General features: G+C 37.0%; 1 protein-coding gene across 3 annotated transcripts in view; it reads left to right on the forward strand.

Moving 5' to 3' along the window:
* Positions 1-20037, forward strand: part of MDGA2 (MAM domain containing glycosylphosphatidylinositol anchor 2) — a 778429-nt gene that overhangs the window by 467027 nt on the left and 291365 nt on the right. For all 3 annotated transcript variants that reach the window (XM_046652130.1, XM_046652131.1, XM_046652132.1), the window contains exon 4: positions 16967-17163. In XM_046652130.1, coding sequence (XP_046508086.1) covers positions 16967-17163 — 197 coding nt within the window. The remainder of the gene's footprint in view (positions 1-16966; positions 17164-20037) is intronic.

Here is a 20037-nt window from a genome sequence, read left to right on the forward strand (position 1 = left end):
AGGTTTATTAGCATTTTATTACTTTGCTGTGAAATTCTACCTTCTTAAATTTAATCTATAAATATAATTTATGGTGAATTAATTTGTTTGAGGCAGTTCCTTAAAGTTGATCTTGATTGATAACTTAGTATCAGACTATAAAATTTAGTGCACACATTTATTCAATTTACCTCCTTTTCTAGGACTCAGTACATGTTACTTAGCTACATTATATTCTGAGCTATGTAATATAATGCTAGCTTAAAAACGTTTTTATGCATAATTTTAATTAGTAATTTTTCATCAATTACCTAATGAAAAGACATGTAGTTTGAAGAAAAGAAGTCAGGCAAAAGATAAACAATAGCTTATACCAGCTGAGGGGAATACCCACCTTAAAAACATCAAAATAGTCATGTATTAATTTGATGGCATTTTATTCAAATTATGGTAGAGAAAGGATGGAAACTTATGTGGAGTAAAGAAATTATTGAAAGTGAAATAGAAAATTATAGGCAAGATGTTAAGCTTTTATGATGGGATTTTTCCCAAACATAATGTAATGGGTGGACTTCAAGACCCCCTCACATACCTGGAACATCCCACATGCACACAGATGTGTGAACAAGCTGGACAGTTTCATTCTCAGAACCCAGGACAGCATGCCCACCCTGCCTTTGTAAGCAGGATCATGGCCCTGATTTCTAGTGGAGAGCAATAGTGTGAAATGTTCTTGAAAAGCAAAAAAAGAGATATGTTTTTCTTTTATTTAGATAAAACAGAAAAAACAGATGAAAAAGAAAACCCTCTGCTTTTTGGTAACTTAAGGCCTTACCTTCTATATCTGATGATGTCACTCAATGTTGAAAATGAAAGTTTTACATTTCAGATTTTCAACTGTTGCCCGAGGTCCTGCCAATAGCTGACTTTATTATTGTTTTCTTGCTGTAAATTTACTTATAAACTAGGAAGGAGAGATCCCAGCCTGTTTTGACTAATGTATAAATAAGTGGCCATTGATCATTTTGATTGACAGCCTCTAGTTCTGCAGAAACAATAAATCTGACCAAAATCAACTATTTGAATCCTCATGATCATAAACCTTAGATCCTTTCATCGTTCTCTACAGCAGAACACCAATCCCTGACTCCCTTTTCTTGTGTGTTTCGGGAAATTTGAATGCTGGATCCATAGACAACCACGCAGTAGATAAAAGAGGGAAATGGCATGAGGCAGGATCTTGACATTGTGAAGTCACCTCCAGGCTGGTCACATCTCTGTGATGTTTATCGTATTCTTGCTGAAGTTCCACTATTTTGACAGAGATTATTATGTCTTTCTTATTTAAGAGGCAAAGGGTTGCCATTAGGCTTTTTAAAAAAGATTCTTAGAAATCCCATAAAAGAGCAAACAAATGGCAGAGAAGGGAAGCCATTTGTCAATCAAAGAGGTGTAGACCTAATCCGGTAGCATCCAGGAAAGTTACAGATGCACAGGTCTTACCAGAGGTCTAATATACTGAGAATGGTCAGTAGAGAATGGAGAAATAGTAGAGTTATTTATTTGTAACCAATGCACGTGGCTAAATGCAGTGGAGTTGTACATTTTGTCTAATTGAAAAATACAGTAAAAATAGATACAATTGTGGTGGAAACGCAATTAAGTTATTCACTTGGGACATTACAGAGGCAGCAGTCACCCATCATTTCAAGGCTGTTCTACCAAGGTTCTCAGGTTTTACCAGATTTTGAGTATAAATAAAACTATTGCATTTAGAGTAAAATCCCATTTTGTTAAATAGAAAATCTAAATCTTTTTCTAGGATCGACCTTCCCGCGTATTTCCAATGACTCCCCGAGATGCTTATACATATGGCTGGAACATGTTCTAGCCCCTCTAGTCTGGTGTCCCAGAGAGGAATGACTTCATCAGAGCACTGCCTGTAACTTGGAAATCCCTCAGTTCTGCCATTCTTGCCTCCTTTCTGCTCCTTTGGCCTCTGCTGCTTTGTCCCTTGTGTGAAGAAGCCTTGTTGCAGCTGATTTTCTCCTCCCGGTCAGCTCCAGTGCTCCTCGCCCTCTCTGTTCAGACAGACAGCCCTTTCAGATTTTTCTTGACCAGCTGGCTCAGAGGTGCTCCCCCAGCAGGGCCTATATGAGGACGAGACATGGGTGCAGAGCAAGCTTAAGTAGCTTGCCTTAAATGGCAATATTAGTAAAGACCAGAGCAAAGATCTTGGTAATTACTCAGTTCTTGTAACCAGCAAGTTAAATTGATTCTTATTCAATTTTAATTAGAATTGGTTTCATCCAGTTACTTTTTAAATAGGTATCAACTTCAGAAATAGTAGCGGGTGGATTCTCAGAAGTGGAGCATGCCGGTGGCTGGCCAGGGTCTGCATGTGAGAGTAAAGCTAGTTTCCCCCGGTTTTCAGAGAGCTCAGTCCAGACCATTAGGAGATGGCAACTGAAAGCAGAATCCTGTATGCGGGGTACTTGGCGAGATTGCCTGACAGATTCTAGCTGACACAAATTACCTTGCCTGCCTGTGTGGAGCCCCTGTTGATTAGTTTTTAAATTAATAATTAGGACGTGGAGCATTTGGCAGTCAGTGGGAGGTAGAAAGCAGGGTATTTCTTCCATACCATCAGGCCAGCACTGCAGTCATGTGTAAAACACTCTCTTTACCTCAGGTGAAGTTTTGCTGAGCTGCTTCATATTTTTGTTTTTGCTTTTTTAAAAATTTTAATAATCATGTGTTTCAAGTTTTGTTCCTTCAGGCTGTGTAGTCTAGACCGGGAGGTGCCTCTTCCTATCGGTTGTGTCTCGTTTTGCGGTATCCTTATTCTATCCTCAGGACCACTTCTTACGCAATGTGCTGCTAAGGTTATTTTGCCCAATACTGGAAGATGCTGATGCTGATGATGTGGGTGCGATAACCAGTGTTAAAAGAAGAAAAATACAACTTGAATTTCCTTTGAGAAGATTAAAAAAATAAGTAATTAGATATCTAGAAGTATATATTTTTGGACTGATGAAATAAGTACTATACATGTGTGAGCTACTGTTGCTGCTAAATCTTTTAAAGGATTCTAAGGATGAATTAAAGATCGAAGTAGTCAACAGGACCACTTAAAAAATTGAAGAAATCAAAACTTAGAGCAGAAGGTGTATATTGACCCACAAAAATGGAATATCTTGATATTTAGCCAACAATGCTATTCTTAGGTATGAAATCAAGTAGGGAAAAATGTGTGTTTTTATTCTGCCTATCAATAAACAGGGGTTCAGTTTAGGACAAAGGTGTATTAGCATCTGGCCAGGAAGCTTTTTGTGTCAGGCTCATAGACATGAGAGTAACAGAACGCTGGTTTGCATTGAGCTTCTTTCTATATCCGCTTTGTTGGAGCCCCAAAAGCTGAGATCAGTTTAGAAGTTGCCAAGTACCTCTGGCAAAGTGAGCTGCTAGACCCTCCAGGCTAGCACTGGAGATGCCCCACTTCTGTTGATAAGCAATTGACACTGGGCCCTGGAGGTGGAGACAAGGAATTCTTTGTCAAGAGCTCTTCACTGTTCCCACAGGTGGATAAGCAGGCCATGCTTCATCCCCTCCTCTGGCCAAGTGAGGGCACTTCCAGAGTCCTGCCCTCAGACCTGCAGACTTTCTCATCTGCCAAGGACAGGGCTCCATTTTCCTCCCTTCTCCTCCTTCAGGCATCACCTCCACAGTCCTGGAGGAACCAGGCCCCTATGGCTAGTGAGCATGGACAGAGGAGTCAAAGAACAAAGTAGGCGAAAGGAGAGCAAGAGGCTAAGTACCCCCCACCCTCCATCCGTTACCCTCGGACCTTCAGGATGTCAAGCCTGAGCTAGTCCTCAGCTGGAGGAAATGGAGAAAGTTGGAGTTAGAGAGTCACAAGTTATTTTGTTTGTTTTTTTAATTATTGAACTTGAAATTTTAATTACAGAAATGGGACTGTTCTTGTGTCTGACCACAGAGGACTGGAAAAGCAGTGAAATGTGCCCAAAATTGCATTCAATAGGAGGAAAAGAAATAGCCTATCACATGGGCTTTCAGAGCCACTGGGAGAAGGAATCAAGTTGATTTATAGCTACTCCCTGTTAAATACTGCTAATTTAAGAAACCACTTCATACAAGCAGGGGGCATCAACTCTGGCTGATTTAGACTAACTAAATGAATGAATGAATGAACAATTAAAGTTGAATTTTGGAGACTTGCCTTCAGGCTGCAAAATGAAGTTTAGAAAACAATTAGGGATGAATGACTCTAACCAAGATAGAGGAGCACACCTCCAATCCGTCCATAAACCGGTGGGTCAGGACAAGACGGCCACCTCTGCCGCCATGGCACCCTGAGCTTCCCAACGTGCCTGCTGTTGCTGAGCTCAGCCCTGGGTGCTGTCCCTCCGCAGGTGCCCCTGCTCCCCAAGACAGTCAATGTTGCTGCTGCTGCCTCCACCACATGCCCCTGCCGTGGCCCCTCCGTGTCCCTACTTGTTTCTATCAGGAGCTCCCAATTCAAAGTTTATGGTGGATGAATCCAACCGGATGAGCCTGTGACATGTGTCCATACTCTGCCTACAAAGGAAGCTGGGAGAGAAAGTGTCGAGCATTTTCATCTTTTTGGTAGGAGGTGGGAACTACCCAAAATATAGGGATGGAGTACAAATGTTAGTCTCCGCATCTGATTTGATGAAAGCTAACCATTTATCTATTTTTTCAAATCTTTTTAGATCCCAAATCTGAGAAACATAATATAAGAAGTCTAGTTTCTAAGGCCTTCTTTGACTCCTCCAAATTGTGCCCCCTTCTTTCCTAGTTAGCCCCATCTCAGCCCTCCTGGCTGGCAGGATGTGCACATTTGTCATTTACAGAGCCTCTGTTTTTGTCTTGGGCACTACAGAGAATAAAGTCAAACTATATTAGGCCGTATAGTTAAAACAACAAATGTCTGTTGATTTGATAATTTATAGTATGAAATCAACTTCAAAATATTATTTGTACATGATGAACTCAATATAATTTCTTTTGTAAACTTTGTGATTTGGTTTACAATTTCATTGTATCTACAATAATATCAGAGTTATTATATAGCCATTTAAACAAAATTACTTCTCTCTGTTTCTATTGGCACCACTTGAGCCAGCTGGACACCAATGATAGTCATTTAACTGATCTCCTCACATTTACTGTTGCTATTTTTTCAATATACTCTCCATACTGCAGTTGGAGCAATTTTTATAAAAGTCAAATGTGCGGGCCACCAGCGCTGGCAGTTAAGTTCAACACACTCAGCTTCGGCAGCTGGAGTTCGGTTCCCAGGTGCAAACCTACACTGCTCTGTTAGCAGCGTGCTGTGCTAATGGCCCACATACTAAAACGTAGAGGATGATTGGCATGGATGTTAGTTCAGGGTGAATCTTTCTCAGTAAAAAATAAATAAATAAGTCAAATTTGCTTAAAACCATTCAAAGGCACCACACTGCCTAACATGCTATAAGACCCTGCTTCCACCAAGCCATATTTATTATCTTGGATTTCTAGCAAATGTTCTAAGAAAGGAAGATAAAGCTATTGATGTAAACATAAAAAGTTTCTAATTTTGCTGATAAAATTATAAAATATAAAATATTTTAAAATATAAATAAATTTATGCAAATATAATGTCAATATAAAATACTTATGTTTTTATATGTAAAACACCCAAAAGACTCTAGGGAAAAAAATTCTAGAATGTTTGGAAGAATATAAAAGTGAATGCATGTAACTGACGTATACAAAAATTAATAGCTCTATTTTAGTAATAAACAATGGCAAAGGAAAAATATTTCACTCATAACTTCAAAAAATTATGAAATGTTTAGGAAAAAATTTTCAAAAGTGGTGTAGAATCTAAATGAAGAAAGTAGGAATTCATATTTTAAAATGTAATATATATTTTGAATTAATGGAAAGATATGTTTTCGAGAAAATACATCTAACAAAGCATAAAATATCCCAAATTAATAAATGAATTTAATGAATTTACAAATCATCTCTAGAGTTTTGTGTTTAGATGATATTTTAATTTGAGTAAATAAAATAACCTAGACATTAGCTGGAAGACAGAAACCTGAGAATAATCTAGAAGGTGTGAAATAGAACAGCAGTGAGGGGCTGGGACAAAGTGAAGTTGTCTTACTAGAATTTAGAAGGTAAAAATCTACTCTAGAGGCTGGTACAGTGTCACAGCGGTTAAGTTCGCACGTTCCACTTCAGCGCCCTGGGGTTCACTGGTTTGGATCCTGGGTGCAGACCTACGCACCTTGTCAAGCCACACTGTGGTGGGCATCCCACATATAAAGCAGAGGAAGATGGGCACAAATGTTAGCTCAGGACCAGTCTTCCTCAGCTAAAAAAGAGGAAGATTGGCGGCAGCTGTTAGCTCAGGGCTACTCTTCCTCAAAAAATAAATAAATAAATAAAAGTCTACTCTATCACATTAATATGGTTTTGCATAGGGATAGACAAATAAATTCATACAACAGAGAAGATAAATCAGAAACAGATCTAATATATATGAGAATTTAACATATGATAAAGTTGGTTTTCAATTCATTGTAAGAGGATGAAATATTAAATGGTGCTGCTGTTACTGATTCTCCATTGGAAAGAAAATAAAAGTAGACCTCTAAATGACAGGATACTCAAAATTCAACTCTTGATGGAGTAAAGACCTCGTGTGCAATCTAGGGGAAAACTAGGCATATTTTACTGTACTTTACAATCCAAAGTTATACAGAAAAGATAATATTTTGTTACATAAAAATTATTTTGTCTAGGAAAAAATATCTCAAGCAAAATTAATAGACAAATAATCATCAAAAGGTTATAATCTGTCATATACAAAGAGATTTTTAAAATTTTTAGAGAAAAAGGCAACCAACCTAAGAGAAAAAGAGACCAACAATGTGAGTTGGCAGTTCAAGGAAGAAAAGTCTAGGTGGCCATTTAACAAATGAAAAGACACTCAAATTCACTAGTAGTTGTGGAAAGGCAGTCCACAGTGACAGCTACTGCCTCACACAATCAGAATGCACAAAAATTTAGAACAGCAAAGAAATCCATCATGCTGAGACATAGTAAAAACGATGCTCATAGGCTTATGGTGAAATGTATATTTATTTTGGAAAGAAAACAGGCAAAAAGTTTCAACTACTTAGAAGCCATTTTCCCACTTATAAGAATTTCTCCCATCCAAATAAAGCCACCAGTTTGAAAGTATATGTTCAGAGGCCATTAATATGGCGTTATTCGCGGAGTGAAAAAACTGGAAATAAGGTTAATGCCCATAATAGTGGAATAGTTGAATCAATTATGTACATTCATGTCCAGGGATGTGGTACAAATATAAAAAAAAAAAGGATTAAAGCTCTACTTTGGAGTGATTTCCATGAGATATTTTATGTGCAAAAAGCAAGATTTTTTTTTAAAAGTGTTATAAGATTAATTTTATAGAAAGACAAACAAAACCCTTAGGCATGTGCACACACAAATGTGTGCATGTATATGAGCCTGAAGAAAAACATAGAAGAATATCAGGATGTTAACATGGGTTCCATAGGGAGGTCAGGGTATGAAAGAAGAGAGTGGAATGGGAAACAAGTTTTAAGAAGAAGAAAACAAACAAATATATATATATATACACATATAATATATATACATCTTATATGTATATATATGTATGATATGTGTATATATATTATATATGTATTATATACATATAATATATATACAGGTTATAACATAAATTTATACATATTTTAAAGTAATGTTATATAGAATATATAATGCAATACGTTATATATAATGTATACACATAAATTACCACTGTGTGTGTGTCTATATATATAAAGAAATTTTAAAAATTCAGATCCCTTTTTATCTTCATTTTTCAAGAGTTTCATAGGAAAAGGGTAAGAGGAGGTCAAGGGAAAATCCTGAAACAGTATTTCTAGGCAAGCTGAAAGTTCAAAAACTTATTCCTCCAGAATCAAAGGCAGAATCATCAAGATAATACTGGCTTAAGAGCTATAAAATGTGATTACATGTATTTTTAAAAATTTTAGAAGGTGTAATGTATTCTAATTTGTGTGAATAGATGAGTAAGAATCAAATTTTGAATAAGCATGAGTCTAAATCTTATAGATAGCTTCACTCCTATAAATATCCCATTTGGAGAATTTGGCTGTAAGTACTCATTTTGTCTGTTTTCCTTTATGGGTTATCAGATAAAGTTAGTCATTGTTCAAAAATCACTATACAAGAAAAGACATGAAATGTTTCTTGTCATCAATAGTTGCTCAAAATTTCTCATTGATTTGTCTAAGAAAGCAGTGCTGTTTTGTATCGGTATCTGCAGAAAGTGCTACAAATCATTGACATCGAGTAAAGTGCCTTGTTCTTGACTGTTGCTATGTCTAACAATGATTTGATTAGTTTCTCTTTTGTATAACTTCAAAGCAACGTAATTTTATTCAGGTTAGTTAGTTAGCATTATCTGTTGTTAGGTACATTCATCCCACAGTTATAATAGTAACAAATTCTTACCCATAAAGTGGAGAACTAATATATTTGAGAAACTTTAATGCCTCCAAGTGTATTGAGTGGTTATTTTCCTTAAGAAAATATGTTTGGATTTCTTTTGCCTTAAAAATAAGATTTTTAAGATTTCTGGAACTTCTCGGAGGGAAAGATGACATCCAATACAGTAGCCAGTGTGTCTTTGCCATCTGGGTTTTCAGATTCATTTGGTTTAATTCAAAGATTAAAGACAGAAAGATTGGACCAAATGGTGGCATAAACCCCTGTGGAAAATGTGCTTCTGCTGTGATTATTTTTGAGATTAATTGATTCTTTCACTTGTAACTACACCCCGTGACTTCAGTTTCAGTTCATAACTGGTTCACAGAAGCACATAGATTAACCTGTGCCAGTGCATGCTGGGAGACGAGTTAACTCTTTCATGTGACTCGAGTACCCCAGTTTAACTAGATAATGGACTAGATAATGCTGCCATGATTTAGTAGACCTTATCTCAAACAGGGCTAGCTAGTATATACGGACTAATTTTGGATTCTTTTCATGTAAAAATTCTATTGATGAAAAGATAGGGAGGAGTCAAAAATAATTCTAGGTTTTCTAGCCTAAAAGACTGGAGGCTTGAGTGAAAACCTCCAAAAAACAGGGACACACTGCTGATAAAAGAAATCTTAAATAATGTTGAGATGTAAAATCCTAATATTTATATCATAATTATACCATTAAATGATAATTCTTTATTAAAATATATAATAATATATATAATATTATGTAAAAATATATAATAAATGGTATTCAAACATTGACCATTTTCCTAAAGCTTCCTATTGTTTTATTTTTTCCTTATATACTCCTGGATCTTCCCTATTTGAATTTAAATATATCTTTCCCAGCTTATAGGAAAACATATCTGTGAAAACAAAGCAACACCCCTTGATCACGTGTCGTCCTCCAGCTATGCCCCTAACTCTTTCTTGTCAGAGTCAAGTTTCCTGGAAGGATTAGAGCCATTAATCTCTCCATGTTTTCAGCTGTCTTCACTCTTTAAGGCATAGAAACGTGACTGTTGGTCCCATTAATCCACTGACACACCTCTGGTGAAGGTCACCAATGAGCTATTCCTCACCAAATTTAAAGTCACTTTCCAGTTCTATTCTTACATTGGTTTCTTTTCAGCATTTTTTCTCCTTGTCAACCCCTCCATGGCAGTGAAAGTATTTTTAACATTTATTTTGTTTCCCATTAATTTGTTTCGTCTCCACTTCTTTCATCATTTTTCCCCAGTCTTTTTCAAATGTGTCCCTTCTTCTTGGCTCCATTTGGTGCTGCCCAGGGCTCTCTCACTGGATCTTTCCTCTTCTCGTTCTGCACACTCCTGCGTCGTCTCATTTCCTCACACAGCATACTGATGACTCCCAAATCCCTCTCTGTAGCCCAGACTTCTCGTTCTGGCTCCGTTTATGCTCTCTGGGACGAGGGGAGCTATAGGTGGTTGTCCTTCAGCATGATCTAAACATAAATCAGCAAATCCACCTTTCCCAGCCTCCCTCCTCCGTCCTTCCCAGGCCAGGTACAAGTCTCACTTTACATTTCATGTTTCAGTTAACGCACTGTCTACCCAACTGCCTAAGCCAGGTCCTTGGAGAGCTGCCTTAACTCCTACCTTTCTCTCAGCCCTATAGCTAATGAGTCACACAGTTCAGTTTATGTAAGTTTCTAGGGCTAAGAAAGGTAGCTTACATCATCATATTTTTTTTTAATTTTCTTGAAATGATTTTAATTTGTCAGTTCCTAGCATATTTAATCAGCCAAAGAAAGAGTTTCCAGAAAATTACTTCAGTTAGAAAGGAGTAGCTGTTGTATTTATGGGAATTTTTCTTAACATCATTATATTATGTATGGGGAGCCTTGCCATACATATGGAATGTGTGGGTAGCCTATGGTATGTAGGGCTATGTGTGGATAACCATATCATATCATATGATCAACCTCAATGAAAATTGATTCATTTCCTTTACATTGATACATTAGACTATTGTTGAGTACTTATGTCCATTATGTCCAGTTTTAGGGACACAAACATGACTAAGTTATGCATCTTATGCACATAGGGGTACATAATATAGAAAAGCATATTAGTTATGATATTAATATGTATTTTAAGCAAATATTTGTATATCAAACAATGTATTCAATGATTTACTTTATAAATGTGAAGAATTTTGTCCTCTGTTAAATAACAAAAATTGTTATGTCCTTTACTTCAAAGAACATTTTGTATTTGTCAATGATTATCGTATCTAGGTGTTTGAATTTCACATACTTAGCCCATAAAATTTAAAGAAATTTATTTTAAAGAGAAGATATAAGTGCAAGTAAAACATCGGTGATAACAGAAAATAGTCCATGTGGTTCTGTAGTATTATCAAAGCCATTTAGTATGAAAATTGACTACTAAATAAATATGTAGAAAAGGCCCATGCTCCCTGCCACATATATAAAAACTGAAGAAAATTAGATATGGTAACCTCAAAGTCCTTGGATAAAACTGTATAGCAGGCACTCTGTCTGAATCCCGGGAGTGTTGGAAGCTGTGCGCTCTCAGGTGAATCCCTCTCATGAAATTGTCCTCAGCTGGAAGAGCCACATGACCTAAGGTCAAGCCTCCTCACCAGGGAAGCCCTAATCCAGTGATGGATCAGTGTCCTCTGCAGAACAACTCTGCAAGACCATCTCACTCTGCAGTTCCTTCTGGATCATCTGGTCACTTTGTAGTGATGCATCACATTTAACTCTTCTCATTGCTTAATCCTACTTCTTTTTTTGCACACCACCACAAGAACTGAGCCTGAAGATACTCCCCAATACATTTCCTAAAGGCATGTCTTCATTGAAGAATCATATTTCCAAGGAATCAATCTAGATGGTTTGAGGAAGCAGACTTTAAAATAAAATGTTAAAGATGGATCACCTGTTAGTCCACTAAGTGACTGGCAATGAGGACCCCATTGCTGGTGGTAGGTGGACCACTGATAGCCCTTGAATGCTATAGTGGTGAAATTGTTAAAATCTTCACCAGTGGTGACGGAGGATAGATACCACTGGAAGGTAATGCACTGTGAATTCAATATCTCAGGCTTTTGAGGAATTCAAGAGAAAGTAATTATAAGGACAATGGAATCAGTTTCTGCTGAGTTCTATTCATGCAGTGGAGAAAAAAATAAAAGGCCGAGTGCGATTAATCATGGACTGAAGGTGATGGGTGAGAATAAGAAGGCCTCTTTAGCAGTATATAAAGAGATTCTGATCTTCTTTAGCCAGGGGTCATAAAAGCTGATAATAAGGCTTAGGAATTATTTAAAAGTATAGCAGCGCTTCAGAGAAGCTTGAATCCTCAGCAGGAAATTTTCAGACCTTGAACTCTTTGACTAGAGGGGAGACAGTCACCAGAAAGAACCCTGCAAGACCACAGCAAATGTATATGGTAATAATTCTCCCAATTCTTTCTCAAAAGAACCTATATTCATATACTTGAATAACTATACTAGGAAAAGGGGACTTCTGAAACATTTTGAGGACGGTGATACATCCCATCCAAGTTGACCATGACACCTAAGATTCTACAGACTATTCAAGTCCTTGTACTATTAGAGTTGGTCATTTGGGTGCCAGGTAATAAACGGAGTCGTGGCCCACAGCTGGCTCACATTGGGTCTCCTAGTCCACAGATCCCCACCCTGTTGTCATTTACCCAGTCTCTAACTGTGTGATTGGAATGAACATAGTACTTGTCAGAACCTCCGTATTGATTCCTTGGCCCTTGGAGTCAGAGCTTATAGGCTCTGAATAAGCTTGAAATGTGGGTTATCATCTGTAAAGGCTGATGACTCTACTGCCGCTACTGTGTATCTAACCTGGCAGCAACAGAGAACAACACTTGGCTCTTGATAAAGCACTATCCTTTAAGAATTCTGGTTAATCCCTTGGTAGAAAATTGAATACATTACACCTTTTTAACCCTAAAAGTGACAGTTCATCATTTTGGCTGAATTTGACATATATTCTGAGTATGGATTTTTCTGCTGACATCAGCCAGCAGCAGCCCTATCCAAAGGTTTTTAGAGGGTTTTATTCTTAACACATGATCCTAGCTAGCCACTCATGGGACCAGAAGCACATTTTACAGCAGTGAAGATGTAGCAGTAGGCACATTGCCATGGGCTTCTCTGATCATATTGTATTCTACACTGCCTAAAAATGCCAACTTACTAGCATGATAGAATGGTCTTTGGAAGAGACAGCTGTGTCTTAGAGAGAGAATATCTGGTAAGGAGGGAGTGCTGTCCTCCAAGATGCAATATACGTTCAAAATCAATGACCATTATTATGTGACCCTTTTTTTTCTTCTGTAGAATGCATAGGTTCAAGAACCAAGGAGTGACCCTACTTACTACCACCACACTCAGTGACCCAGTTGGGGACTCTATGCTTCCCTTCCCGCAACTCTGGGTTCTGCCAGCTTAGAATTCCTAGTTCTCAGAAGGGGCAAAAGCTTCTCTTAAATGGCACAGCAAGAGTCCCATTAATCCTTAAGCCGTGGCTGCTACTCAGTTACATTAGGCTTCCTTTGTTGGGAAACAGCAGCTAAGAGGTGTCACCATCTTGGCAGAAGGAACTGGCCTGTGTGATCAGCCAGGGGTAGGGCTGTTGTTACACAGTGAGGCAGTGAAGAACATGTTCGATACCCAGTTGATCCACTGAGTCATTTCTTCATATTCTTTTGTCTAATTTTGGAGGCAAACAGTCAAGTACATCAGCAATGGCTTGAGAAGGGCACAGTGACCCAGGGTTGAAAATACTCAGTAACAAAGGTCTGGTAACCTTACTAGGTAAGCTACTTATACCAAAAGATGTACTAGACCAGAATAAGAACAGTCTAGAATGGTAATAGTAGAAGGAGATGGTGAATATCACCCCACTAGAGTTCCTTTTGAAAGTTTCCCCAGAAAAGGCGACTAACCAAAATCCTCGAGTAGCTTTTCTCAGGCAGAGTGAATTATCGTAGCTAGCGAGTAGATCTGAATGGATGCTATAATGCGCCGGCCAGATCCCTTCCTCAGGACTGAAGCGCTCATTCCTCCAGCTGCTGAGAGTTTTAGCAGCTGAAGGCTATCAGCTGAATCCTTCTCTTGAAATTGCCCAAAACTAAGCATTGCCCTAAACCCAAGGTCATACCCCCTAGTGGCGAAGAGCACACACGCAAGTACTGGTTGATGGGAGAGGGGTGACGTGTAAAAGCTTAGCTCCCTTGCCTGAGGGCAGGACAGCTCTGAGGGGACATCAGGGCTCCAAAACTTCTCTAGAGCTTCTGCGACCTTTGTGGCAACTATACTGTAGTTCAACTCTCTTCCTCAACAGTCTTGCGTCCTTCACTCCCTCACATGTGTTGATCTAGAAGGTCCTTCCCAGTGTGCTTCCTTCACACATATCTCTGTCCTGGAGTCTCTTTTCCAAGAAACCTCACCTAAGCCAAATACACACATTCAGTTCCACTCAGAAATATATAGAATGTGTATTAAACATATATTTTCAGTGATATATACATGACATATGTGATATATGTTACTTAAATATATTAAATCTGTTCTTTAGTCATGCCATTATTTGACTTGTTTAAAAGAAATCTTGTTTTTGGCATGTTTATTTTTAAATCTAAAAAATTATCATGTAAGAGTTTTATGAAGTAGAGATTCCCAAAATGGGAGAATCCAACAGATAATTCTGCCAATACCACGTTCAGTAAGCCATTGGCCCAGGGTTAGGTTCTCAGAAGGCTGGTGACCCGAAACTCATCTAGATCAGGGAAGAGCATGTTTAAACGATTGTTAGGTTTGATCTGTTCCTGACTGAGCCTGTCAACACCACTGCCTGACAACAGAGCTAGGGACACGTCAATAAATGGTTGTTGGGAAGTACAATATGATTAACAATTTGGAACCCAAGGAGAGTCACCATTGTCACAGTGTGTTCCATCCAATTCTCTTCTCTTCCTGTGTTTTTCACAGCATAACACAGCTCCTGTCTTCCAATAATGAGACTATAACTAAAAGAATTATGTTTTGTACAAGAAAAAATTAATTGATCACAACTGGCTCACAGTACCTTTTTTTCAAGTCACTAAGGCTGCTTTCAGCTAATCAGTCTCTGTAGAAACTGACTTCTGTGTGAAGGCCTAATCACCAAATAAGCAAATATTTGATGGATTTCAAAGCCCTTTAAACATTTCATGATGATGATGTCGGTACCTCTGAGTTCTCCAACTTATTAAGCCAGACTGCACATGCCCCTGCACAGCTAATGGAGTGAACTGGAACTGCCTGAAACGGCCCCAAAAGGCACCAGTTGTTCTGCAAATTTACACTACTAAAATTAGAGCCCTTTGAGGTAGCTGTGAAAAGATTCTAATGTTGGAAAAGAAAACCTCAGTGTTGCAAAACTAGAAATCTAAGTAGAGCTGTCAAGCAAGTCACATTTGGAAAAAACAACTTTTCGAACTGGAGAGATTTGAGATTCTGTGCTTTGATTCCTTAGGGCAACTGTTACTTCACTACGTTTGCTGGCTTTTTATTATTTTAACACATCGAAAAGAATCTTTTGTAAGGAACAATGTCTTTTAAATATTCAGAGTAGCATATGCTCACACACCTTACTATTTCTATATTTATGAATTTGGTAGCTTCTTTTAGAGCTTCACATAAAAATATTTGTCATGTAGAAACATTTCAGAGCCTAAACAAGTGGGAAAGGGGCATTTTTACCTGTTTAAAATGAGAGTTGAGTGCATTATGGATTGGTGAGATAAAGGTAGGAAAACAACATACAATTATTGGGAGTCTAAATAAAACCCCAGTCATGATAATAATAATGATAAAATAATATTACGAACTTTTATAGGGTATTTACTATGTGCCCCAAGGCTTTATGGACAATCTCATCTAATCCTACAATAGCCGTAATAAGATGCTACAATTGTTATTCCCATTTTATTGGTAAAGAAATTCAAGACCACAAAAGTGAAGTTACCTTTCAGAGTTATAAAGATAAATGGGGTAAATTAATATTTAAATACAGCAAATGTTTGTACCACTTTTAATAAGTACATACTAAATTTATACTAGCACATGGAACCAAGAGCCTGCTGTTTTATTTTTCCCATTTTTAACTGATATATAATTGACATATTACATTAGTTTCAGTGCACAACATAATGATTCAATATTTATATGTATTGCAAAACAATCACGACCATAGTCTAATTAACATCCATCACCATGCGTAGTTACAAGGTTTTTTGTCTTCTGATGAGAGCCTTTAACGTCTACTCTCTTAGCAACTTTCAAATGTACGATACAGTTGTTTTAAAGCAAGTACGTTTCTTAATTTCTTTTTCTCTTGAAAAAAGAACCTGGGATATGATATATCAGGGGATGACGGTCCATGGCAGATTGTGGCCCAGGAGCCAAATCTGGGTGGGGCCCCTACATCTATAAATAAAGTTCTTTGAAACTCAGCCACATTCCTTGTTCACTCACTTACCTGTGGTCTTTGGCTGATTTCACACGACAGTGGTAGAGTTGAGTAGTTGAGACAAATCTGTATGACCCACAAACCCCAAGATATTTATGAATTGTTTTTTTTTCCAGAAAATATTCATTAAACCCTTGGTATATATCTGTTCTTTAGAATCCATGTAAAATGGCAAAAATTTATTTCTAGTATTCAGTAACAGAAATATTAATGCCTTTTAATAGTACCTTCTCTTAGCACAGTTCAAAGTATCAAATATGATCTAGGATATAAAATCTAAGATGAAAGAAAAATTTAACCCAGTAGAACATCGTAGTTTCTTACTGTAAATATTAGAATAATCTGTAATCACAATTTTTTGATTGTTTTTAATGTGTCAGTAATAAATAGTTTGAAAAACAAGTATGTTAAGGGAAAGAGTTAATTGAGCTGCTTGACATTTATTTCTCTGTCATTATGGTTCATTGTTTTGGCTAATCTCTTGAATTTGAGGGTTTTGAACTCTAATCTCTCTCATGGAGCTGTTTTATGTGGCTGTTGGGAAAATGTAGGAAATATGCAAATTCCTTTGTACCATCTCAACAAATAGAGATCTTAAGAAATAGCTATTACTTGTCTTTACCTCCTATCATTGGAAGTTTCTCTGCAAATGAGTTCAATAAACTCAGTGAAAAAAATGAGTCTAATGATAAGCAATATAATCAATTAGGAAAACGCATCTTTGGTTAGTTTTATGTGCAATACTTTACAAGCCATGTTAACTCATAACATTGTCACTTGGTTGTTTTTATTTTTCTAGATTTGGATGATCCGGTAGTAACTGTGCATCAAAGTATAGGGGAAGCGAAAGAACAATTTTACTATGAGAGAACGGTGTTCCTCCGCTGCGTTGCCAATTCCAACCCACCTGTCCGGTACAGCTGGAGACGCGGCCAGGAGGTGTTACTACAAGGATCTGACAAAGGCGTTGAGATTTATGAACCCTTCTTTACCCAGGTAGGAAAGAAGGTATAGTATTTCCACCCTGCTCGGCTAGAATACTTTCCTAATTCAGGCAGCATGCAATATTACATCTATTTGAAAAGATAGTTTCTCCAAACCTGGCTTTTAAAAAAACAATGTGTTCTTGACTGAGAGATCAGAGGACTCAAAAAATGCAGGACAGCTGGTTTATTTTTTGTGTGGTAGGTAAATTTAAAATGTTAACTCTTGAAAAAAGTTTTAAATTAGTGTATCCTATTTCTTTATCCAGAGTTTACCTAGGTTTGACTATGAAGTATGTAATTAAACATTTGCTGACTGCTTTGTTTTTTGTGAAAAACATTTCTTAAAAGAAGAGATTTTGATTTCCCCATTTGCAGTGATAAATAGGTTTTAAAAGAATGAAGAAATCTACTTGAAATTTATTTGGCTTTTGTTTTAGGAAAAAAGCTATCTAATTTCCTTTGTTCAGTTTTGGTTTTGACTTAAAGAATAGAGCCTTAATTATGTAAAAGCTGCACTATCTAATGAGTCATTAAAAACTTATTTAATAAAAATAAAAATTGAATTAATTTTACATAGAGTGAATGTAAAATGAAATATTCTTCTGTAATGTATTGAAAGTGGCAAATTAATAATTCTTGATGAAGACATTCAAATTTGTAGGAATATTCAAATGCTGTTATTATAAAGCTTTTTTGATAACTGGAAAGGAGCAAAAACCAATTTAACAAAGAAAAAGTTTTAAATTAAGAAAATGCATTTCGAAAAATATTCAAAATAGTTGTGACAATGAATAATAAAAAAACCCATGAGCTAGGCAACAAGATAGACAGGGATTTGACTATATTATGTGTAGTTTTGAGGCATCTATATGTCCATAACTAGGGAAATATACAAACAAATTTAAAATATTGTGAATATTCTACTTCAAAATTTTCAAGATCATTACAAGTTTCACATCTCAACTCTCTAATGTCATAAGATTATCCTGAGTTTGTAAATTTCCCAGGATCCCGTTTTTCACCATTAAATTTATTTTCTTAAATATAGTGAAACATTTAGTTGTAATGTCTAAGGCCTGACCACTTTCAAATTAATTTAATTGTCAATGTTTAGATATGAACTGTGAACGAATGCAGTGATTATGCAAAAGCATCTATACATACCATATATATATATTTCTATGTGTTGTTACTTAAAGATATAGAACAGCTGTGACTTGCCAAAATATAAATGTCTGAAAATTATCTTAGCACATACATTACTATTGAATCCACCATGACACAGTGTTGTAGACCTTTTTGATCTGACCCTCTCTTGACTCAGGCCAGTAGGGCCTCAGCTCTTCTCTGCCATTCGGCAGGATCACGATATCCTCATTTATTCTGCACTATGGTATTTCCTTCTTAATTTTGTACTAAAATCATTTTTTTTTAATTTGGAGCAGTTAACAGTATGTGCATGCTTGGATGCCTCTAGAGTTTAGAAATTTAGATAAATGATCACCTACCACGTATTTCATTCTTCTGTGGTCAATTTCTTTCTAAAGTGTGGACATCGTGAAAATTTAGAAAACGTATCTTCTTGCCTAACATCATAATGTTTACAGATGCTGAGGTAATTCTAACCACCTATTCACGATATGGTTATTTCCAACTTGCGCATGGCTCTGATCACTTGCACGTGAACACATGGGCCTTGTTCAAATTTGGAGAAAATATTTATACTTTCAAAATAATCAGGAATTTGCTTTGACATGATCAAACAAGTGCAATCAAACTTTTCATTTGTTCTTTTGAGTTTGTTGCTATTTCTATGCTAGCAACTCTAAAACATCATCTTATAAGAGCTCTCAAACTAGTAGCTATTGATTTTGCCTTTTAAAAGTAACTTTTATTGTCTCTTCCTTCTTTTTCTTCCCCCATTCTTTTAGGAGAAAACAAATGTTTTTAATTTAAACATTTCAGTACTGGTCCTTCCTTCTAAATGAGTACCAGCCTTTCCAATGCCGTATGTCACAGGCTTTCTCCACCTTTGGCTGTGCTAGTAACTCTGCTGTTGGACTGTCTGGATTAATTCTCTTAAAAAGTAGCTAAGAAACAAGGAAGCTTTTCTTGCAATTTTGTGTTCTGGATTCACCTGCTGTAGTTGATAATTGCCAATAACATGCAGAAATAGCTCCCATTTAAAAGTGTCTTTCCTGCCTTTGGTTACTTGATGATGTTGCTTCTCTCTCCTTGTGAAATGGCTATATATTTATATCTGTCCTAACAATCATGTAGGAGCAAGAAACACTTCGATACTTTTGTGTTGTATATTTACGTAATTTGTTAATATTAAGCATACTTTGTAGGCCAAACTGATAGAAACTCTCCAACAGCAGCACATGAAAAATTTAATTATTAAGGCCACAGAGAATATTGGCTTTTGCATACATGAGAAAACAGTGGAGTTTCTTCATACCGCGCAGGTTGATATACTGCACGTGAGCTTGACATACATGAGCCCAGCCATACCACATGACTTCCATTCTCTCTCCGTGGAATACAGCAGTAGGTTCCTAACTGGCTGTCATGCTTTATTTCAGAAAACTCCAAACATTTGAGTGATCATTTAAAAACATAAATCATTTTTCCTGCTGTAATCTCTCCAGTGGTGTAACCTACAGGACCATGTTTGACCTTGCTCTGATTTGTTCTCTCTTATCTAGGCTTCTGTACCCCATCTACTGTTCTGGTCACACCATCCTTGGACGTGCCTTGGTTGAGCCCTCCACAGAGAATCGTGTTTCCTTGGAAACATGGCAGGGTCTTCCTAAGGCTGAGGACTCATCACCTCAGGAAGGCATGCCCTGGCAGATCTAGCTGAGGTCACGTCCCTTCCGTG

This window comes from Equus quagga, chromosome 2, assembly GCF_021613505.1.
Source record: "Equus quagga isolate Etosha38 chromosome 2, UCLA_HA_Equagga_1.0, whole genome shotgun sequence".
Taxonomy (NCBI): Eukaryota; Metazoa; Chordata; class Mammalia; order Perissodactyla; family Equidae; genus Equus; species Equus quagga.